Source organism: Anabrus simplex, chromosome X (genome assembly GCF_040414725.1).
Source record: "Anabrus simplex isolate iqAnaSimp1 chromosome X, ASM4041472v1, whole genome shotgun sequence".
NCBI lineage: Eukaryota > Metazoa > Arthropoda > Insecta > Orthoptera > Tettigoniidae > Anabrus > Anabrus simplex.
In genome coordinates this window covers 104,749,186-104,774,336 of record NC_090279.1, presented here as the reverse complement: position 1 = coordinate 104,774,336, position 25,151 = coordinate 104,749,186, and the positions used below count along the sequence as shown (strand labels likewise).

The 25,151-nt window shown below is 42.6% G+C and overlaps 1 protein-coding gene across 1 annotated transcript in view; it reads right to left on the bottom strand.

Annotated features, from left to right (window-relative positions):
• The window catches only part of pigs (pickled eggs), a 173,514-nt gene that overhangs the window by 75,791 nt on the left and 72,572 nt on the right, over positions 1-25,151 (bottom strand). The window contains exons 3-4 of the mRNA XM_067159204.2: positions 2,796-2,949; positions 2,372-2,718 (exon numbers count right to left, since the gene is read on the bottom strand). Coding sequence (XP_067015305.2) covers positions 2,372-2,718; positions 2,796-2,949 — 501 coding nt within the window. The remainder of the gene's footprint in view (positions 1-2,371; positions 2,719-2,795; positions 2,950-25,151) is intronic.

Genomic DNA, 25,151 nt, shown 5'->3' with positions numbered 1-25,151 from the left:
TCCACTTAGGGTTAGCGTCAGGAAGGACATCCGGCCGTATAAATAGGACCAACTCCACCCAAGACCCCACAAGTGTGGGAGAAGAAGTAGTGTAATCGTGTAAGGACCGAACATACACGTCTCCTACGGTGTAATCGTTCTTAGAAGAATGTGTAACATACTGTACGCGAAAAACGAAAAAATAACATGGTCATGTCAGACGTCAGTGACATCCTACACTACGCAGGCTCGCACGACAGAGGCACCAGCTGGATACCAACAAGACAGTGCAAATGATCTTCAGGAGGGGACACGACAAAATATACTACGGAGCGGAACAGTTGGCATCAGCCTACAACCATCGGGATCATTCTACGGAAGAGGGCAGCGGCCGCCATGGAAGCCATTTACGACATTAAAAATCTGACAAGACTAGCGCTAGACCCCGCACTAACCTATCGCATTGAGCTCATATGGAACAACCTGACAACTAGAGATCTCTCGACCCTTGAGTGTGTGAAAGCAATATAACTAAATAGAGCTTTGGGAATATCAAAATACGCCCCTTCGAGACTGGCATACGAACTTGCAAAAACGTGCTTCCTCATAGAAGACTTGAGGTTCAGACAACAGCTGTCAGCGACGAAACAAGAGAGCAGACATCTGGCCCGAATTCTACGCAACAGATGCGATGCTAGATAGGAAGTGGACGGGACCAAACAAGAATTTACGAAGCGCCATAACTAAGCTCGCGGTGCACGGTTTCCACCGCGAGCTATGCACAAGAAACCCTCGCCAGAGTGTGCATGCAGCCTCTGTAAGCGCTGCCACAAGCAAGAACAATGAACCTTAACTCTCTGCACGTTTGTGCGCTTTTCTTATTTAAAAAAACGAACAAATACAATACCCTAGATGCCATACGTGGTTATATGTACATTTGTGCTGGTAGTATTTTCCATTATTTTCGTTGAAGATTGCATTTAATCAGTATGCTTCCTGCGCTGCATTATTGAATGAAATAATCTGTTGTTCCAACGTGGAGAGTGGAACGAGAAACTTTCCGTATCTCCAGTCGAAACCAAGAATATTCTGATGACATATGTTGAGTGAAATGTAAACTATGTGAACATACTCGTCATATGCTCACCTGGAAAAAAAATTCCAGATTAATGCGACCGAACGGAATTAGTGCCACTACTCGACCGCACGCCTCGTACGGTGAATGTAATCTTGAAAGACATCATTTTAAGAAGAAGTATCTTAGGCAAAGTAATATTAGTTGTTATCCATTAATACTGTATATTTGTGGTACGTTTCTTCGTTATAGTATATAAAGCTTTATCATTGGATAATCTGCCAATGTTGCCAGCAGTGTACATATTAATTATTTGTTTGTTTTATTCCAAGAGTAGCGTGCCAAACTGGGCATTGTGTCGCCATCTATTGTGAGAAACGTGACCTATCTCGCGTTTCCTCGTTCCTTCAAATAAAAACGGCAGTCATGAGCAGTGTGTAAAATATAAAATACTATTTGGGGCTCTAATTAATAAATAACTCATGCCTTAGTGCCTACCACAGTAACTTACATCGCATTAAAGTATGAAGGCTTTCACGGCCGGTGTCAATATAATAAAATTCTTCCGGGCTGTTATGCCGTGGTCCACTCCTCTCGCATAACAGCCCGGAAGAATTTTATTATATTACATCGGATTACATTTAAATAATAATTTATTAACGCCTACGTAGTGCCAATATCTCGTACGGCGCATTTAGCCAAGAATGGAACTTTCCCGCTCTTTTGAACGACTCTCAGCCGGGAGTGGGAGCGAATGAGCTAGTTCGACCCATCACTAACTGCTCGCAATGGCTCGACGTGATGCTGTATGGCCGGCGAATCGGGGAGCAACTTGACACTGCGGTTAATAACGGATACGAAGGTCGTTTAGACGGCTACAAAGAGAACATCTGACGTCTTAAAACGAAATTTCCTGAGACGCCGTAAGAGAGGAGGTCAAAATTTGGAATTTAAAAATATCTTCAAAAATCGGTTGTTTGATCGATTAAGATGATCCGAAGGGACGAGCTGACATAACGGTACAATGGCAATGTGGACCGAACTTTATCCTACTCGGTATCAGGAGAAACAAACTCCAATAGCATTGAACTCTGTCCTTCAAGTTCATAAATTGTCCATGATTTTCATAAGCGCCTGACGGTTGGCGCTACATAACCCGCGTCGGCAGATAAATTAATTCGTAATAAGTAATAGGTAAAATTAGTTAATGGGATTTAATGACGTCACTCATCTCTCAACACATGTCCCATTCTTGGCTGAATGTTCAGAGGGCCAGGCAGGTCACGGCTAGAATACAGAAGAAGAAGAGGGACTCACCATCTCGTCGAGACTCTTGAGGTCGTTGGTGATGATCTGCGGCTGAGGCCCCGACAGCAGTTCCAGCTCGTCGTCCGAGTCTTCCTGGTCGACCTGCTCGGTGTTCAAGGCCCTCTGCTCGGCCGCTATTTCACGGTCTATCTCTCGCTCGAGCTGCACCAGGATGGGCGCCAGCATGCCCAGGCGCGCTCCCCTGCGGGCCACGTCCAGCAGCGTCAGGATCACATGTTTCTCGTTCTTACGGAGTATCAGGTCGTCAGTCTCGAAGAGCAGGCACTCGAAGACGCCGAGAGCTCGCCTGCACCACGTGATGAAGTTGGACACGTTGTCGCGAGCGAAGAAAGTCCCTGGGAACAAAGCACAGTAGTCGAGTAAGGTTTCTACGAAGCGAACACGCTGTGTGAACAGGAAACTGGACAAGTACCTGGCTTGGCGGCCTCGCGGTAGTGCACGACACCGTGGAGTGTCACCGGGATGGCGAGGGAGCCGCTCGTGGTCGACGTCGACATGGAGAGACGTGCTCGAGCTTGGCGACGAGCGACGTACTCCTCAGCAGCATCTCGCACCTTGTTGGCGTGCTGGAACAGACAAGCCGCAAACCTTTTACTGCCACAGAGTTACTAACAACAATTATAATTCAGTTAAAACAAAATCTCGTGAACTAGAATGAGCCAAACCTCAAAACAACATTACAGAAACAGCAAAGAGAAGAAGAGACGAGATGACTACTTATAGTTTGCTCAAGATCCACACTCGTAGGTCATTTCTAGACCTCAAGCAGAGATCATCACACCGACACAGATAGGGCTTATGGCGACGATGGGATTAGGAAAGGCCAAGAAGTACGAGGAAAACGACCGTGGTACAGTCTGGTGTGGAAACAGGAAACCACGTGATGTTCGATCCACCATCACCCGAATGCAATCTAATAGCTACGTGACCCACACCGCGCGGCGAATTCGCTCGGTTTAAACAAACTAGTGCAACAAAAATCAAAGACAGTACAAGGCTTGCTCGATGCCAGGGACACACTCAGGGTTAAAAGACTATGAGGACCTACTCGAGATCTCTGAAAGCTACTGCCCTTACTGACAGCCAAGACACTTTCTCCAAAATGTCCCGCAATATCCCACATAACCTTGGATGCCAATCCCACTACTTTCCATGAATACAAGAAAACCTTTCGTAGTCTGAAACCAAGGAAGGCTCCTGGACTCATCGTAGGTGGAGGCGTAATACCTGCTAATTCCACCATATTCACCATCTTCAAGAAGGATGTGTGGCACTTGCTGTTCTCCAGAGCACAATCTCAGTGTGGATTTCGCACATCACCATCGCCATCACGGATGGCTGAACAGCAAGGCTGTGCACAAACAGCCATGCTCTACGAAACATCACAACATAGACATCACTTTGATGGAGGACTTTCAAATCAGGCCAGACTCCATTCAAAACGACTAAAGAAGGTCACCCGGGTAAATGAAGTATAGTATGCAGAACGAAATGCTTCTCCTAGGTTTATAGCTGCTTCAAGAATGCATGCGGATGGTTTGGTTTGACCATCAACACTTAAGGGGCTTGCACAATCTATATTAATATTGCCATCGCAAATATGAGTAGTAGAGCCAGGCGGGTTCTAAATCACTGGCGTCAACATTTTTTCCGCTGAGTCATCACCCAAGGTCATTGAGCCCGGCCAAGGTCATTCGCCCCGTGACGTCACATTGTTTGTAAACAATGCCACGTGATTTTGACAGAACCTAACCTCACTTTTTTAACATCTGGGCGCCACTAACCTCACTGCTGCCCTCTTCACAGGTCCTAACCACGTGCACTTGTTTGGCGCAGATTTTGAACAAGTGAACGTCGCTAACCTCACTGCTAGCATCTTGACAGGGCCTAAACTCACTACTGCCATCTTAACCATGTGGGGAGGCGGAATTTGAAATCCACGTGCTTGTAACAGCTGTCATTTAACAGCTGTCAAAATGACAGCTGCCATCTTGACGGGTCCTAACCACGTGGGCGCGGAATTTGAACAATCTTGACAGATCCTAACCTCACTGCTGCTATCTCGACCACGTGGGCGCAGAACTGAAACAGCTGTCGAGATGACAGCTGCGCGGAATTTTGAACAAGTGAACGTCGTTAAGCTCACTGCTGTCATCATAAAAGGTCCTAACATCACTGCTGCCATCTTAACGAAGCACAGTGTGTCGAATCCCAGTTCTAGCTGGAAAAAATTAATAACGTCGTTAATGGTGCTGGGATCCTATTAAAAGTTGGCGGCATCGTCTAAAGTGTACGATGTTCGGTGGTAAATATACTGGGTTATTCACCTAACAGGTTACACGCAAATAACTTCTAAACCATTAAAGATATCAGCATTCTGTTTTCATATTCGTAAACGGTACGCATGATCTTGTAAAATAACGTGTTACTTAGTCTCATGGGGGTGATTAACAACCGAGTTATTGATACTAACTCCATATTTTAAATGGAAGTGTACACATTTATACAGCTGATTTAAAAGTTCATCTGCGTACACCTTCAAATATGTAAGTATCCTCAAAATCAGACAATTACTTTTTGAGATATAAATAAGAACAGCATGCGCGGTTTTGCATGCCACATCAGACGGCGTGAAGTCGGGCAAGGACATACTGAGGCGCAAGCTGCTTCCTGGCCTTGATTCCAGCCACAGAACGGATACTAGGCATGTACTGTAAACATGATGTGATGTACCGTAACATACCCTGGGTGTGCAACGTTATTGTATGACTGGCGAACACACAACACAAACTGGATAAAATATGAATAACAATGAGAATTTCAGTCCAGTATTCTTGTTACTTCTTATTTGAGGGAATAGACGAAAGCACTGTACTTAAATTCTTCCAGATTGAAAAAGTATTTCAAATTATTATTAAACATAGAACAACGAAATATGAACAAAAAATAACATTTATTTTCTTTTAATAAAAATGTATTCGTCAAAATCATACCAATATTTCTTTATAACAAAATTTCATTTTCCAGTCCTGTTAATGACGTAGTTTTAGTAAACACACCTTACACACGAAAACAGTATTATATATATTGTATTTCCACATTTAAAAAGTCAAGATTACACTCAGAAACATTTCATATTACAGTATTTACAACTAATTGTCTCATCCCGCTCATAATAACAACTTGTTCAATGTTCACGCGTCCCCTGATTCGTCTGTAGAGTCCAGAGAGTCCTAGTCATTGCTATACTGGTCTTATTCATTTGATGTGAAAGGATCTTGGGAGTCAGTAAGTAACTCAATAAGGTAGATTGCCAGGAGTTTTACGTGGCACTGTTCGGTACTTGTTCATTAAGGGATTTGATGTAATCAGCAACATGTTAAGCAAGTCTCTATTCGTTGGACCTCTGCTACATTTTCGAGTATGAAGTTCACGAAACCTCCGACAATATTTCTAGCTTCTTCAGATAAAGTTCCTATTGGCACAAGAAAATGTTTAATTACTTGAGTACTGTGTACTAAAATTTTATGCACAGTTACGGGCATATAATACCATGGATATAGTTCAACATACAAAGCCGCAGTTTGCGCACCAAATTCTTTGAATTTATTTCAGAGCCAGAAGAAAGATCAGCTAGTAGTACACGAAATCTTTAGTTAAGCCTTAATCTTTTCTCGCTTGAATCTTCAGCAGCAAACGCGACTTCCTCCAAACTACGCGATTCGGTAATGCGTCTTCGCTGGATCAATGTCGTCTTGTTCACTTAACGCGAGGAAATCCGTCCCATTTAACCAATCACCGAATTTTTTCAGAAATCGTTGTTCTCTTCCTCCTGCACTCTCCCGTTTTCTGTTAATATTACGGAATATCAACTTAATTTTGTTTCCTAGCTCCTGAAACTGAGTGTCAGTAAGAGTTGTAGGCTCTAATTTATTCATAACATATTGAAATATGACATCTGAACGCCCCTCTTTACGACACGACCGCCACGTGTTGAAACCTTCTTCTCGCGGTAACGCGCACATAGTCACCGAAAAGAAGAAAATAAACCATCATGCACAAACCGCTAGAGATCCTGAATCTGCATTAAATTTCCCATCGAATGACGTTTAAAGTAAAGTCGCACTATGAGGCACTCATTAAAGTTTTTTTCGAGAAAATCCTAAAAATCTAATTTTCTACAACTGCTTCCTTTTACAGCGCACTGTAAATAATTTATTTAGCCCAGAACGCTTGTATTATACATAAAAGTGAGAACGCATACCTCTTTTCACTATTCCATGATCCTCAGAATACATCACCTCGTTGAAATCACTAGAAACACAACGTTCTGTTCAGTCCAATCAACTGAGCTGATAACTGCCAGGCAGACGTTTCAGCATCTGTGCCCTCGCTCGTACGCACCAGAAAGTGGAAAGGAAGACCGAAGGTCACTATCTGGTTTGTTCACTATCGAATGAGCCAGGTTTCGCTTTGATTTGCGGCAGTGAATTTTTTCCACTTAGATATGGGATTCGACACACTGTGCGACGTGAGGGCGCGGAATTTCAACAGCTGTTAAGATGACAGCCGCTATCTTGACAGGTCCTAACCACGTGTAGCTGCCTTTCTCGACATGCCCCTTCCCTAAAACCATCTTGCAGGGGGCCTGACCTCAGAGGATTATAGTTTTAAGGCTAGCTGCATTTTTCGACATACCCCTTCCCCGACACCATGTTCCTACTCCTCCTCACAGTTATGGAGGTCAGCTCAATTCCTCCTCCTCCTCACAGTTATGGAGGTCAGCTCAATTCCTCCTCCTCCTGACAGTTATGGAGGTCAGCTCAATCCCTCCTGCTCCTGCCAGTTATGGAGGTCAGCTCAATTCCTCCTCCTCCTCACAGTTGTGGAGGTCAGCTCAATTCCTCCTCCTCCTGACAGTTATGGAGGTCAGCTCAATCCCTCCTGCTCCTGACAGTTATGGAGGTCAGCTCAATCCCTCCTCCTCCTGACAGTTATGGAGGTCAGCTCAATCCCTCCTCCTCCTGACAGTTATGGAGGTCAGCTCAATTCCTCCTCCTCCTGACAGTTATGGAGGTCAGCTCAATCCCTCCTGCTCCTCCGCAGGGATTACATTGTTGTAGTTGCGCATGTTTAGTCTTGTTCGTTATCAAGGTTACTCTCTATATGATTTTTCACGAGAGTTTAATCCTGATGTAAACAAATAGGCGGAGCACCTTGGCTTTGCACGTGGACACAGACGTAGTTGATTGGAGAAGCAACCGTCGTACTCACTGGACTGTATGCGAGCTCGAAGAAAATTAGTAGGTGGCATTAATTTAATTTTATCTTAGTTTATTACATTTAGATAGTCTGAAAGAGTACGTAATCAAAGTAAAATATGGTTGTCATATATACCGGTGTGTATCTATAATTTTTTTAAATTAAACAGTGATTAAATAACGAGATATGAAGGCAGAAGGCGTGGTGTAATGCAGGAAGTCTTCTCATAGCGAGGGAAAGTCCCAAGCTGTACAGCGTGGAGATAAGGTGTTGCATCTTGCAGCAGCTGTAAAGTGTCAGTATTCACAGTGAGAGAAATGGAGCAAGAGGTGCTCTAGCCTACGATAGCTTTCTTTAATATTCAGAAATGAATAAATAAATAACGTAGGCCCTAATCTTCAGCAGTAGATCTCCCTTTAGACCCCTCTGTTTAGTTTCGCACAGCTCAAAATCTGTTCCTCGTCTATTTTAGGTAATATGCTCAGCACTGTATGTCCGAACACGAGACATTGACGGGGCGGAGGTCGATAGTACACGCTCAGCGAATCACAACTCTTTCTTTGGCTGAGGCGTGGACATGCCTTGTTTACATCAGGATTAAACTCTCGTGAAAAATCATATAGTAAACTCAAGCCTTTGACGATATGTGTAAAGCGAATGCAATAATAGAACTTTTTAAATTTAATAAAATATGTATTTACAAAATTAAACAAACTACTACTGGTTTTTATCCTACTTCTACATGTGATGTCACCGTCTACAATGGTAGGTACATGAGTTCGTTGTTGTAACTGATGTGCGTCTTCACTTTAAAGAGCTAATACCCCTTCTTCTCTCGTTCATGCACTGTAACCGTTCAACGTATTCTCTTCTTCAGATGTTTGCATTGCTACAGAATGTGTAGTCGGCTTAGAAAATAAATTAGAATGAAAACAAATATTGGAAAAGAAACGTTGAGTTATTGTTCTTCCTCTCGTGGTGGTGTGAGGTTAGTAACAGAACTCGTAGTAAGCTGACACGATGTTGCGCTTCTATGTGTTACATGTCGTGCCTGTGCATTGTGTGCATGAAAATGTTTACAGCTTTATGTCGTTGAAGATTGTCAAGTCTTGAAAACATCACACATAAACATAATGGACTTCAAATTCCGCCCCCACGTGCCTAAGGTGGCAGCAGTGAGGTTAGCGTCAAGATGACAGCTGTCAAAAACACGTGGCCAAGCACGTGGCTTTGTTTACAAACAATAGCACGTGGTCATGACGTCATGGGGTCAATGACCTTGGGTGCTGACTCATGATGCAGAACCCCCACAGCTCATACTACTTCTGTCTGCCATCTAGTGAGCCTGGAGTAAAACGGAACGTCGAAATTGGCGAGCAGACTGCCAGATGGCGTCTGCACACGGTAACTGAGACCATACGATTATTATTATTATTATTATTATTATTATTATTATTATTATTATTATTATTATTATTATTTGCACATCATTCCATCATGTTTGTTTATTTTCATTTTTTACTCAGTACAAAGTCTAAATTACTCATTTAGAAGACATGAGGACTGAAATACAAAAGATATACAGGAGGTAACGAAACAGTGTGAGCTCGAGCTATTTCTAGAGACCAGAAACGTCTTCGGATGACACAGTCATAGTCGGTGTCTACCGAGAGATATTTTGACCCTTAACCTGGACGTGCAGTTTGGCAGAACAAAGTTCGCTCAATAAAACCTTCCAGTGTTCATATGTTGACTTCAAGTCACAATGGTAAAAGAAAGCTTGCCATTTCGACACTTCTGTTTCTATTCACTTTTCAAAGAGAGTTTCTTTGACGAAGTTAATTAAGAGCCACGTCTACTTCACTAGCATTGTTCTTACACCTCACAATAACTTGCAGCCTGGGTTCACTCGTATCAAATACTTATCATAATAATAATAACAATAATAATAATTGCTGTTGTTTTTTGTTGTAACCTATGGCTTTATTGGGAAGTGCCTCCAATACAAAACGGATACCTCTAAACAACAGTAATGTACAGCTAACCTTAGGGAACAGAGTCTGGCTGGTTGGGTTGAATTAGGTCGATCAATGATCCAGTAATTTTGCAGATGGTACACTTTCCCTCGGGTACATTTTGATTCTAGCCAGATAAGCAGTGACGTCCTGTTTCCAGTCTGAAGATCGCCACTGCTTCTTTCCTCGGCTTGCTTATTTTTGTCCCATAGGTCTTTTTTTTTCTTCGTTGTAGTAAGTTTCTTTCTTCCATTTGTCAAGGTTTTTATTTGTGATTATCTTGTTAATTGCCAGAGGTTGGTACTAGTGTCTTTATCTGACAGTTCATTGCAAAGTGATGTTTCTCTTTAAAGTTTTTAATTTTCCTGGTAGATATTTACACGATACTGCTCGTATGGCAGCTGTGAGTTGGACTGCTTTGACTCTACATATCAGATTTTGTAAGGCAAGAGCGCCTGTCATCCATTTGTGAGCCGTCTGTGAAGACTCTTCAGCACTGATCTTCCGGATATCCTTTGTTCAGCATACTACTACTACTACTACTACTACGAATAATAATAATAAGAAGAAGAAGAAACATACGACGTTGTGCTGATCTCTTTGTATTATTTTCATATAGCATCCTAGAACTCTAGAGCTGACTGAAAACCTTGTGGAATGTGAAGAGATTCAATTCTGAATTTCACATGTAAACGAATGATTTAAAACAGCTCTCGTGACTGTACGGAGTAAATGATCACTACAACTGCTTCACACGTCTAGTTCCCATGAATCTTAGCTGTCGCACAAGCTTACTTCTTTTATTTGGAAATAGAACCGGCGTCTTACGTAGTAGAAAATTCATTTTGTAACCAAGTCGTGAGCACTGTAGATTGTGTCCCGACCACGTGGATCTTTGGCTAACAAAAACAAATACCGTTTTTCATTCGACTCTCTATCGTAAGCCGACGTGCGGTAATTCACGGGCGGTACTTCTCCAATAAGAGAATAGCTTATATTTAATACTTTCCATTTTTGGTTTCACAAAAATGTTCTTCTTCTTCTTCTTTATCTGTTCACCCTCCAGGGTCGGTTTTTCCCTAGGACTCAGCGAGGGATCCCACCTCTACCGCCTCAAAAGCAGTGTCCTGGAGCTTCAGACTCTGGGTCGGGGATACAACTGGGGAGGATGACCAGTACCTCGCTCAGGCACCCTCACCTGCTATGCTAATTAGGGGCCATGCAGGTGGATGGGAAGATTGGAAGGGATAGGCAAGGAAGAGGGAAGGAAGCGGCCGTGGCCTAAAGTTAGGGATCATCCCGGCATGTGCCTGGAGGAGAAGTGAGAAACCACGGAAAACCACTTCTAGGATGGCTGAGGTGGGAATCGAATCCACCTCTACTCAGTTAACCTCCCGAGGCTGAGTGGACCCCGTTCCAGCCCTCGTTCCACTTTTCAAATTTCGTGCAGAGCCGGGAATCGAACCCGGGTCTCCGCGGGTGGCAGCTAATCACACTAACCACTGCACCACAGAGGCGGACCGGGAGAGTGTTAGCAGCGCATTCCGTCACATAGAGACACGTACCTTACAATGCCAATCAAGAGATCACACTTATCCATTTACGTTTCACAAGTACTTCCCTTAGAATTGTCGTCAAAGTTGGAATACACTAAATCCATTTTATCGTTCGTATTTCTGGACCCCGTCCTCTCCTGTAAAACTTCACAAACCGCGTACTAGTTTTAAATGTTAGCGATGCTATAGTTCCGGGCCAACTTTCTCTATTGTTCGCAACTCTCGCACTGAGGCGTGTGGCCTACCTGTGATGAACACACACACACACACACACACACCCGGGCGGGAATCGAACCCGGGACCCCTTCACCACAGTGCTCTACAAACCCCTACCAGCCCGAGGTCCGGGGCCGCTAGCTCATGGTCAGATAGCTCCTGCAGGCTGAGTGCTTCAGATTTAGGTAAAAATCATTGACTTTTTCGGGAATTGAGGCAGGTTTTTCCGGTGAATGTTGGGGTAACTTGTTAACCGGCACCTGTCACACATCTCCGTTCGGTAGCTCCACTTTGCTGTGGGGGTGGCTCCAAGTTCAAGTGCAATGACAGTCGACGCAACCACGGGGCCCTGTGCCAGGCTCCCCACTCCCCTGGTCTCTCTGCGTCCGAGCTACCTGCTTAGTACGACCGTGCGGGACAGTTCTCCACGTGCTTCCTGCCCACTTCTCAAGTCCCCTCCAAACAAACGCTGAGCATTTTCAAGATCGCACACAAATTTGACTTCATTTAATTCACAGCTACACTTCCTACTTAACAACAGTGTTGCCAACTTATATTTTCAAGATCCGCTAAATACAACAACAAAATCCGCTGAAATTCCGCCAAGAAATCCGATCTCAAATAATGAGCAATAATAATAATAATAATAATAATAATAATAATAATAATAATAATAATAATAATAATAATAATAAAAGTAAATGTCTGCACTCACCTGATCTTTGAGTTTCACTGGGATTAACCCCCCTGCCTGCGAGCCGGCGAGCTAAAACTTGTGGGCGTTTTACTGCCGGGTGCCAACTAGGTAAATCCCCTACCTCAAGGGTCACACACAGAACAGGCCAGTTCATTAAACGGTCTCCCTTCATACATAAATATAAATGCTACTCTCTCACAGTTTCATTATCTGTCGTCATTCGTCTTCTAAGAGATAAGTACCCATTCCCCACGCATTACAAATTTATGATACCATGATCTCATAACATCAAATCCCAATAACATTTTTTCCTCAGGTGTCTGCTAGCTCCTGACAAGAAATACGGAATAGCTCAAGAGACAGAGTCAAGTACAAATTAAAAAAAAAAACGTAAAATGGATAAAACAGTAAATCCGCTATAATCCGCTATAATGAATCTAGAATTCCGCCAAAAAATCCGCTGTCCGCTAAATGATATATTTCTCCGCCGACAATCTTCTAAATCCGCCAAATTTAGCGGAAAATCCGCAAAGTTGGCAACACTGTAAGGTGTGTCTTCATCTTCTGTTTGAATGGACCACGGAGTAACAACAGCGGTATCCCTCCCCTGGCTATGATTTTCTGCTTCCTTCTTTCTTCTGAAATAATCACTTTTGAAGATTTATTTTCTCCTTCTTCTCGGAAGCCTCTGAAGTCTGAAAGTGCTTCCTGTTTTGGATGTCTTCATGACTTCTCTGCACCTGGGAACAATTGTTTCCCCTTCGAAATGTGTAACGAGTTTTCGAGTCAGCCTTTCTTGATTCATACGCAGGAAATGTCAATCATCATCTGTTTACCCTCCAGGTTCGGCTTTTCCCTCGGACTCAGCGAGGGATCCCACCTCTACCGCCTCAAGGGCAGTGTCCTGGAACGTGGGATACAACTGGGGAGAATGACCAGTACCTCGCCCAGGCGGCCTCACCTGCTATGATGAACAGGGGCCTTGTGGAGGGATGGGAGAAGATTGGAAGGGATAGGCAAGGAAGAGGGAAGGAAGCGGCCGTGGCCTTAAGTTAGGTACCATCCAGGCATTCGCCTGGAGGAGACGTGGGAAACCACGGAAAACCACTTCGAGGATGGCTGAGGTGGGAATCGAACCCACCTCTACTCAGTTGACCTCCAGAGGCTGAGTGGACCCATTCCAGCCCTCGTACCACTTTTCAAATTTGCGTGGCAGATCCGGGAATCGAACCCGGACCTCCGGGGTGGCAGCTAATCACGCTAACCACTACACCACAGAGGCGAGGAAATGTCAATAAATTTGTAAACGTCTCTTCTTCATCGACTCTAAAATTCCTTCAGTCTCTTTGAATAACTATTTGTTAGGTCTTAATGCTCCTTGTCCGCCAACGAGCAGTCCCTCTGCAGCCCAACTAACGTGCACATTTTGCACACGATTCTGAACGCCTTGTGTCGTTCCTCGTGACCGGGTAAACTAGGTAACAGTGCAGTAATTAATGTCATGTGCTCTAGAAGCCACACGCATGTCTTCCAGTGTTTAGTACGAGCGAGGCGGTCAATACCAAGATCAGGTTGTGTTGTCTCAGCATACCGGCAGAAGAGATGTTTTCAGGACGGTATAAATATTGTGAATTGCATAAAACTATATAGGTCCCAGAATCTTCCTTAGGATCTTCCTTTCTTCTCCAGTTGTTCCAGCAATCCTCTGCTTGTTAAATCCCAGGTCTCAGCAGTGGTTTGATCACGGTGCTATAGTGCTCAGACTTAATGATTTCTTGTTGTACACGTCTTTCGTCAACTCGTACGCTAATTCCATCTTTCTGATTCTTGTCTTGATTGTCTCCTGTTTTAAGGCATTAGACTGGATCATCTCACCAAGATATTTGAAGCTCTCAACTTTTTCTACCTTCCAACCTGTTATGTTCATGATTTTTCGAGCTGATTTGATGTTTGTCATAAATTTTGTTTTTCAAAAGAGATCTGCAAGATTGTCTTCATAGCTGTTTCACAAATAATATTTATTCTTCTACTTGCTGATTCTACACTATTCACAAAGATAACCAGATCATCTGCAAAGTTAAGGCAATTAAAGTTCACCTCTTTATTCCGTGCCCCAACCCTGAATTGTTCCTTCTGTCCCAGAATGACCTCTTCCAACACACAATTGAAGAGCGTTGGTGGTGACCCATCACCTTGTCTAAATCCTGTCTTAATTTCGAAGCAATCTGAAGTTTTCCCTTTGAACTTCACCTTGGACACAGCGTTGCTGATAGTTTGTTTAATCAGGTTCCGTGATTTGTCGTCCACACCAAATTCTTCCAACATCCTCATTAAGGTTTCCCTGTCAATAGAATCATAGACCTTCTTAAAATCTACAAATACTATTACACAATCCTTGTTCTGGAACATTTTATTTCCGATTATTTTTCTCAAGTTCAGGATCTGTTCAGCGCATGATCTTCTTTTTCTGAAACCAGCGTGATATTCTCCAATTTCTTGGTCAATTCTTTATTCAGTTCTATTCTGAAGCACTTTGGATAGGACCTTGTAGGCTACGGACAGCAGTGAAACGCCTCTGTAATTATTCACATCAGTCTTGTCAACCTTTGTTGTGTAATAGTGACGGGATATCCGATTCATTTTAATGAATTGATTCATTTGATTCCGTTCGCATTACTGAATCGATACAGTGAGCCGATTAACGGCTCATTAGACTCATCGATCCTATTGCATCTGTGTAGTGTGTACTGATAAGAGAGAAGCAACAACATTCAATGCTTGCTGCTGCCATCTGGTCATCATTCTATGAACTGTTTTTTTTGCATCATCTAACTTTCAGTCCGCCTCTGTGGTGTAGTGGTTAGCGTGATTAGCTGCCACCCCCGGAGGCCCGGGTTCGATTCCCGGCTCTGCCACGAAATTTGGAAAGTGGTACGTAGGCTGGAACGGGGTCCACTCAGCCTCGGGAGGTCAACTGAGTAGAGGTGGGTTCGATTCCCACCTCAGCCATCCTGGAAGTGGTTTTCCGTGGTTTCCCACTTCTCCTCCAGGCGAATGCCGGGATGGTACCTAACTTAAGGCCACGGCCGCTTCCGTCCCTCTTCCTTGCCTATACCTTCCAATCTTCCCAACCCTCCACAAGGCCCCTGTTCAGCATAACAGGTGAGGCCGCCTGGGCGAGGTACTGGTCATACTCCCCAGTTGTATCCCCCGACCAAGAGTCTGAAGCTCCAGGACACTGCCCTTGAGGCGGTAGAGGTTGGATCCCTCGCTAAGTCCGAGGGAAAAACCGAACCTGGAGGGTAAACAGATGATGATGATGATGATCTAACTTTCAGATTCAGTACTATGCTTGCTTGTTATATTACAGCACAAAACTTACGTAGTTAATAATAATTACTGACATAACTCAAATTTTATACACTACCTAATGGTTTTCCACAGTTCTCTGAAAGTCACAACTCATGTTTGTCCAACCCTTGTCCCGTTTCCCTACGGAGTCGGGTATGAGGTGAGATGAATCTGACGTGACGGGTTTTTATGACCGGATGATATAAGTAGTCCACATATTATAAATCAAATAAGTTGCTTTACACAGATAGATCTTATGGCGACGAAGAGAATAGAAGAGATAGGGAAGGAAGCGGCCGTGGCCTTAGTTAAGGTACAGCACAAGCATGTGTCTGGTGTGAAAATGGAAAACCACGGAAAACCATCTCAACGGCTGCCGACGGTAGGATTCGAACCCGCCATCCCTCGAATGCAAGCTCCTAGCTACGCGACCTTAAACTCTTTTTCTATCAGCAGAGGGTGTTTTTAAATCGTCATATTTTGTCTAGGCTAGACGGGATGTAGAGTAGCCCACTGCTCGCGACATACCGAGCGGTTCTTCCGAATAAAAAACAGAGAATTTCGAGTGGTCATAGTCATAGGGTAGGCATGTTGTCAGCCGTGTTGCCTCGTGTGTGATATGCCCTCCCTAACGTAAAAGGTGACTAAAAGGGGCCCCGGACTCTCAACTTGCCAGGTGGGTTGGCAACTACGGGGCCCTGGCACTGCTTCCACTTACTTGTGCCAGGCTCCTCACCTTCATCTGTCCTATCCGGCCTCCTTTGGTCAGTTCTTGTTCTTTTCCGACCCCGACGGTATTAGAGCGATCGAGGCCTTTCATTTTCACACCCTTCGTGGCCCTTGTCTTTCTTTGGCCGATACCTTCATTTTTTGAAGCCTTGAATCCCTGATTAGTGTTATGTAGAGGATGGTTGCCATGTTCTACTTCCTCTTAAAACAATAATCACCACTTGACCAGAACCGATATGTTTCATACCAGCCATGGGGCTGTTGTTCCGCCGTAGTAACGTAACAGACATCGAAACAAAGAAGCCATGTGAAGTCTCTCACAACTGTTCAAACAAAGCAGGGAACACATACAAACATGTCAGGGAACGGCGAAACATTCCAATTACTCAGACCAGCTTACAGTTCGGCGAATACTTGCAGGTGTGGAGTTCTGATGGCACAATTATCGTACTACAAGGGGGTGTTAGAAATACTGCTGAACTTAAAAAGATCTCTCCTCGTTGAAGTTAAATTAGTATGTTCTATTCAGTATTCTCTTCTCTACTTTGCTTCGCGTAATCTAAAACTGTATGCAATTTTATTAGGACCTATAATTGAATATTAATTTTCTGGAATTTTGTAACCAGCCAAATTCATGCATGTCTTCTAAACTTAAGTGTTCTGAAATTCACAAAATCATTGAAGATCTATCAGAAATCTATCCCTCTGATTTGAAAATAATTCACTTAAATGCACAGTCATTAGTCGATAAGGTACATTTCGATGAGTTTTTTAACTGCTTTGTTGATTCAGATATTAATGTTATTGCTGTAAGTGAGACATTTTTCAAGGAGTCCATTCCGGACTCAGACATTAACATTCCTGGCTTTAATCTATATAGAAACGATAGACTGGGCAAGAGAGGAGGAGGGGTGGCTGTGTACGTGAGGAGTAGTTCGCACCTCCCCTGCAGAATATTGTCGTAAGCCAGAGTATATTTTCCTAGAACTTGAATTACCTATGGGTAAAGTATTATTTTCATGCATCTACCGTCCTCCCAAAATTGGTTTCATGGAGTCGTTTGTAGAGGCGATGTATAACTGTGTTTTTCGTTATAAATATATTATACTTGCAGGTGATATGAATGGGCATTTCGGATCAGGGTCGTCGGAAACTGTAGTAATCGATGATGCACTTGACTCATGCAATTCGACTAGAATACCATTTGATGACACATACCACACTGCATATTGTCATTCTAATCTCGATACCATAGCTTCAAATTGTAATGATACCCTTCTTAAATTTGGGCAGACCCCAGCGAGTGGATTTTCTGGACATGATATGCTATATGCTGTCTTCTCGATATCAACACCCAAATATGAAAGAAAATGGATCACATTTAGGGATTTCCGCAGTTTTAATAATAAAGAAATTAATCTCTGCGCGGGACAAGGCAAAAAGAAAGCACATCAAAACCAGGAAACCTGAAGACTTTGAAACCTTTCGCATCTTGCGTAATAAAACCAAACTCGCGATCCGTGATGCTAAAGTCAAACACATGCATTCTTTGTTCAGTAAGAGATCAGCTCCGTCTGCTCTCTGGGAACTATAAAATCACTAGGAATTGCTAAGAAAAATTCGCAACATACTTCCTCATTCATATCTACAGAATTGCAAAATGATTATTTCTTAAAAATCTCACCAGTGAAAAATTCTCACAAAATATCCGAAATTATTCATAGTTACATGAACACAGATGTACCTCAACATGATCTCTTTCACTTTTCGTACATTTACCCAGAGGATGTAGTCAAAGTATTTAAGAGCATGAATACCAAGGCTGTTGGACCAGATGGTATCTCACATCCCCTCCTAATGAGCAGTTTGGATATAATCGCTCCGGTTATAGCTCACCTGTATAATTTCTGTTTACAATCAGGAGTCTTTCCAGCTGTATGGAAAATGGCTAATATCAGACCTGTTCCTAAAGTTCCTTCTTCTCAAAAATTTGATGATTTCAGGCCAATCAGTATTTTATGAATATTAGGTAAAGGATTAGAAAGGATTGTTTACCAACTACTCACTTCGTATTTAAATACTCATTCTATTCTTAACACATTTCAGTCTGGTTTTCGAACAGGCCATAGCACACCGATGATATCAAGTTTTCAATGGACAGAAAGGAACTAATACTTCTGGTACTATTCGATTTAAGTACAGCATTTGATAGAGTTCATCATGACCTCCTTCTGACTAAATTACATATCTCTATCAGCTCTCTCTTGGTTTGAATCGTTCTTGAAAGGGAGATCTCAGCGTGTAGTATTTGACAAACAAATTTTTTCTAAGTGGTCTAGTGTACATTCTGGCGTCCCTCAGGGTTCCGTGTTGGGTCCCGTTTTGTTTTCCCTGTATATAAACGATCTGCCTGGAGTTTTACGCCACACGAGACATCGTATGTGTGCCGATGATTTACAGATCTACTACCATTTTCCTGTGAATCATGTTGTCGAAAGTATTAGTAAAATAAATCTAGATATAGAAAGAGTACATCAATATACACTAAGTCATATTTACTATTAAACGAAAACAAAACCTTAGCTATTTTTCTAGAATATCGAAGAAACGTATCAAATATTTTCAACAGGGATATTCCTCCAGTAATTGTAAATGGTTCTGTAGTCAAGTATCAGGAATGTGTTAAGAATTTAGGTATTCTAATGGATAACACTCTGTCCTGGACCTGTCATGCCAAGCACTTGATCAAGAAAGTATCTGGCATATTGCATCAGTTTCGACGAAACTTGCCGTATCTTCCTTTCTCGGTGAGAAAGATGTTGATCCAAACTATGGTATTTCCTATTTTAGATTACGGCGCTGTAATTTACAGCGATATCTCTGAGAAATATAATAGCAAACTCCAGCGTATTCAGAATGCCTGTGTTCGATACGTCTTCAATATTCGTAAAGACTGTCACGTAACATCTTACTACAAAGCCGCAGAGTGGATGAAACTCAGGGATACACGATCGTACTCAGCTGCTTGTTTACTGAGAATTTTAAAATCGATTGCTCCCTCATATTTGACCAAGTCCTTTGTTCAGATGAGTCAAGTGCATGATCGGGACAATAGGTTTACAGCTTCAGGTTCCACAGCATCGTACGGTAAAGTGCAGTAAGTCGTTCATTGTCACTGCCTCTCAATTATACAACGATCTTAAACTATATGAAATTCAGCAAAGTAGTGTTGGTACTCAGAAAAATATCTTAAATACCGCTACCTTTCCACTTATTAAGCCATGTAAATGAATTTTCACCAAATTAATTAAATAGTACGAAATATCATAATCCCGTAGATACATTTTAGATGCTCAGTTTTATTCGCACCGGGCGAGTTGGCCGTGCGCGTAGAGGCGCGCGGCTGTGAGCTTGCATCCGGGAGATAGTAGGTTCGAATCCCACTATCGGCAGCCCTGAAAATGGTTTTCCGTGGTTTCCCATTTTCACACCAGGCAAATGCTGGGGCTGTACCTTAATTAAGGCCACGGCCGCTTCCTTCCAACTCCTAGGCCTTTCCTCTCCCATCGTCGCCATAAGACCTATCTGTGTCGGCGCGACGTAAAGCCCCTAGCAAAAAAAAAAGTTTTATTCGTAATTCATCCTCGGCTTTAAAATTCTTAGGTTTCTCTTTGTATTCTCTTCCTTGTTAGTATAGTGTATGTTTATGAAATGTTAAAAGTATTATTGTAATCTCCTAGATGTTTAGTTTTTAATCTTATTCTTATATCCTCAGTAGGAAAATGTATCTTACGCTCTTCATGTATTCTTTTATTAGATTTTGTATGTTAGGTGATACATTTAAGTTAAAGTAGCAGTTAGTTACAGCCAAAGGGACCTCTGGTCCTACTTGTTATTAACTTTAAATAAACATATTTCTATTCTATTATATTCTTTCATTGCATTCCCCATTGTCATAAAAAGTGAACTCCTTCAGAAGTTCAGCCGTTTACGTGGAAAACAAAAACTTAGTCCACCCACAATAGCAAGCTGCATTGCCGTCCTCGCTCTGTCACTGCATGGACAGCCTTCCACACTGACAGTTCTTATCCCAGACATGTCTACTTATTGTAGTAACGCACTAAGGCCAAGACTCAGAGAGCGCGCTGATGCTATGAGGAATATTGAACACATTCGCGCATCGCCATGTTGTAGGCACTTCAGCTTTGAATGCATGTTAATGTTTACAGTTCCTTGCGTGAAGGAGTGATAATAGTGAATAGAGCTTTTGCAGTAGTTAAATTGATGGGGAATATTAAAGGAGAGTTAAGTCAGGCCTCACCTGTGGAGAGGAAAATTATTCAAGGATGGTGAACGCTTGTACAGAAGGGACCTCAGATGCCTTCTCATCAGTAAGTAGAAAATGAACTGTTATGAAATTATAATCGTGAATTAAGCAGGCTATAGGACGGTGGGTTCAGAGAACGTGCGGACATGGAATTTTTAATGTTCAGCCTTCTTATTCGTGGCTTTTTTCCAATTTGTTGACAGATAATCCTTAAGAAATAAACAACTATTCTCCAATGCGTGCACACTTTTCTTACAGACTGTGTTCCGGTGCTAGTAATTGGGAAAATATGGGCTTAGAATGAGCAAAATGTGGTTGGTAAAACCTGTCTACTTTTAGGGCTATGTATTGGTTCAGAGTATGAAACATTATCTGAAAAATGTTTATAGGCACCGTAAGTGTTAACTTCTCTGTTTTCACCACTGTTTTATGATAAAAGACTAGTTAAATGTGCTATTCCGGAAACTTTTACTACGCCCAAGTCTATAAAATGCTTATTACAAGCCTAGTGTATGATGGGTTCTTTTTCTGTTTTCGAGCACTGTTCTGTTAATTTAATTTAACAGAATGTAATTGTTCAATAACAATGCAAAATATGTTGCCATTAATGCTTTCACGGCCCGTACTTATAGACATGATACTCTATAGGTTTTTGGGCTTATGCCGTGTCAAGAAAATAAGGTGAAATTCTTAACGTTTCGCAGGGAATTGTGCGCTGCGTCCTCAGAAGATATCTCCACTGTCCACGAGAAAGGCTTCTTGAACAATGACACTTTAAATTTGGAACGTTATGATAGAAGTAGAAAATGGTACGTTCAATCGCCACCAGGTGGCCCCCCAGGACGTTCGAAGCGGAAGCTGACCGAACCATCACAATCAGTCTAAGCGGTTCACATAACCTGTTTGCGTAACACATGACATTGGCAGGTGTATGGCATAGATACAAGCCTGGAACGAAACATCTGGCGACGAGGAACGTTGTTCAACAGGGACACCGGCTATCAATTAAGTAATACCTGGTTGCCACCCATTAAGAATTTACGTAGGTAGTTCCCTTCCCGGTCCCTTTACTATTGTTATTTCGTCTCGGTGTTTTCCAAATTCGTACGTTCCTGTTTACGCAGCGTATTCAGTTTTAAGCGTACGTTTTCCTCCCACTTGCTTGACGTTTTCTTACTCCCTCTTAAAAGAGGCTGTGCGATAACCAAAAGTCATCAGCTATAAACTCCATCATTCAGGTAGTATTTATGTCAGAAAAAAAACACAGGTAAACATATAACTTTGAGATTTACTTTTGCTGCCATATTTTCCTTAAATCACGGTCTTCGCGGGAACCCTTTGATATTCCGGGAAGTACGTTACCTTATTGCAAATGGTGAAAGAAATGTCAGAATCGGCCCAGATTACAAACTTACAGAGTCTGTCAGTCATGGCATCCATCAAGACCTGGTAATTTTACATGACCACCAGCTTGCACGGTTGCTAGGTAACATTGTCCATACCTTACATCACAGACTGCACGGTTGCTAGGTAACATTGTCCATACCTTACATCACAGCCTGCACGGTTGTTAAGTAACATTGTCCATACTTTACATCACAGACTGCACGGTTGCTAGGTAACATTGTCCATACTTTACATCACAGACTGCACGGTTGCTAGGTAACATTGTCCATACCTTACATCACAGACTGCACGGTTGCTAGGTAACATTGTCCATACTTTACATCACAGACTGCACGGATGCTAGGTAACATTGTCCATACTTTACATCACAGACTGCACGGATGCTAGGTAACATTGTCCATACTTTACATCACAGACTGCACGGTTGCTATTCCGTTACACAAATATTTGGATGACCACGAGTTCTAAGACATATTCGTGACAATATTTCAATTTAATTTATTTTGCGTGTTTAGGTAGGATACAGTAACGTCAGTTAGAAAGGAAATATTTGTTCTAGGGGGTCATGTTCGCTATGAGAGGTGCCCGAGTGGAACATGATGTCAAGTCGGGATGATTCCAAGAATGTGAGGCAGAATGACATTCCACAAGGGCAGGGATTTATTTATTTGGGGATTAAAGCGGAACCAAAGCCCAGAAGAGTGAAAGTGGCCCTGACGCAATGTCAACATCTAGACACTGAAAATTAAATCCTAGTCCAAAGACGCTCAATTCTAACGTAAAAGAGAATGAACAATAACACGATTGATGAACGCGCGGTGAGGCACGGGAGAGGAGCGTTAGCTCGTACCATTCACTGTACTCGATATTAGGATTCGTCGTGCCGACCACACGTAATCTGCAGGCCTTCGGGCTGAGCAGCGATCGCTTGGTAGGCCAAGGTCCTTCAAGGGCTGTAGTGCCATGGGGTTGGGGGTATGCTCGATATTAACAGATGTGGTTTATTTTTCTATATTTACACAAACAAAGAAAAGTGATACAATATACATATATACGGGGTTGAAGGGAGCGAGATATTTATGCACTAAGAAAGGTAAAATTCCCGTTATTCATTTAGTAAAAGTAAGTCAGTTTATCTGTGTGTGTGTTTCTAAAGCATACTGCTCGTACAACATCCAGGTTTCCTGTCCTTAATGCTCAAACGGCCTGTGGCGTGATGGCCCGCCGCTACAACTTGGCGTCGGGAAGGGCATCGGAACGTAAAACTAAGAGTGTCGACCCCCAATATATCAGACGCTTCACTTATACACGTGGCCTCCTGACTGATGAGAATCGCTTTTTATTCAAGGTAGAGTGAAGGAGGAACAACACGAGAGCGGACATTTTCCCTTATCTTATACACAGAGTGACTGGCTTATCGCGTTTGAGCGAGACGTAATTTCCGGTCTGAGACATTTATCTGCGAATGTTCCTAGAATATTCTTTACGAATGCAGTGTTTACCAGGACAAGGAGTGTGCTATACTCACAAGAAGGCCGGCGGGGTGTTTGTAGCCGCGAACCGTAACGACCCCTAACACAAGAAGACTCCGGTCTTGTTTTGTTCATTGTTGCTTGACACATCGCCATTGAACGTTCAGTCTGCAAGCCTCTGTCAATGAAGCGGCTCCAAACCCTCCACTGACAAACTCAATACATCTCTATCCTCATTTATATCTCTGTTTGTCTTACTGTATGTGGATTACCTGTTACCTGTATTATTATTATTATTATTATTATTATTATTATTATTATTATTATTATTATTATTATTATTATTATTATTTCGTGCATATCTGTATAGCCCTGATTCGCTGACTCACTCGCACTTCCACTAAGCTAGAACGCTAACATTTAGCACAAGTGTTTCCTTATAAGAAATGTAGAATTGTTTTATTCCTATGTTTTGTGAATTGCTACGCAGAAAGCCGGTGCATCGAGGCCACAGGGATTCCTTCCATCAGATTATCATTATGAATTTAAAGCTCTCTACTTTCCTGTTCACATGGCTATGAACATATCACAAGGATAATCGCTCTGTGAAGGAATTGTTACCTGCGTTATGTTTTTCAAAATAAAGAAACAAACTGATTTGAGGGATTTATTGAATCTTGAATAGGAAAACAGGTGAAGCAAGAACTGGTCAAAAACGACCGAAAACCATCTTCAGGAGTGCCGAGAGAGGTGTTGGTACTTGTAGCTGGAACTGTACTCATTCCCCGACCCCTGTTCGGGAACGGGACTCCACACATCACGTACCTTCCTGCTAGCTCGTGACGTCACACCGGAAGGCCAAACATGGCCGCACACCTACTTCCTGAATAGAACTGAACTCTCACAAGAAAGACTTGACGCAAGTTCATCAATTTCACTGAATGTCAACGCAGCATGATTGAGTTGTTGTTGGTTTTCAGCTTCGTGGCAGATGTTGGAAGTGCTTGGCAAATACGGTGACGAAACTCACGGCACTCTCCTTGTGCGGTGTTGACGTCTTAATCTGCGTTATGTTTTTTTTTTCAGAATAAAGAAACAAATTGATTTGAGAGATTTATCGAATTAGAGATCTTGAATAGGAAAACAGGTAAAGTATAGGGATACCACAAGGGAGTGGAGTTCAATCAAGAATACTTGAAAACAACGAATTTGCCATTTTTCCTCGCAGTTGGCCTCAATGCTGACAGTGAACACTTGTATTCTCTGTTTGCTAGCAGCCCTCGTCACTCGCTCCTGGGGCACTCCATTAGCACGAAACACCATTTTGGAACTTATGAAGTACTTTCTATCTTCCAAGAAACTTACTGATCGGAAGAATTCCCCAACTAAGTGAGATGCAATCGTAGGAAAACATTTTGCAGGAATCAGCTCTAGCAGCTAGTATCCCCCCTCACTTCGTTCACGAAAGTTCTCCATTTTGCAATCGCCGCTGTGAGGCGCGGTACTGACTAAGTCGAGCGTAATTAAAATATCTAACAAGATTAAATCGAAGTTACATTGGTAACGAAGGTGAAGTTTAAATTTTGTATTTTTTCATTAAGACTTGTGAAGTAAAACATCTAGGGCCCTACACGTGACAGGAGGTGACCAACTACTTGTTCTCCCTAACAAAAATGAAAAATTACGAAAAGAAGGTGCCCTCTTCAGATTTTGGATCTTGGCCCGCACGACACCAT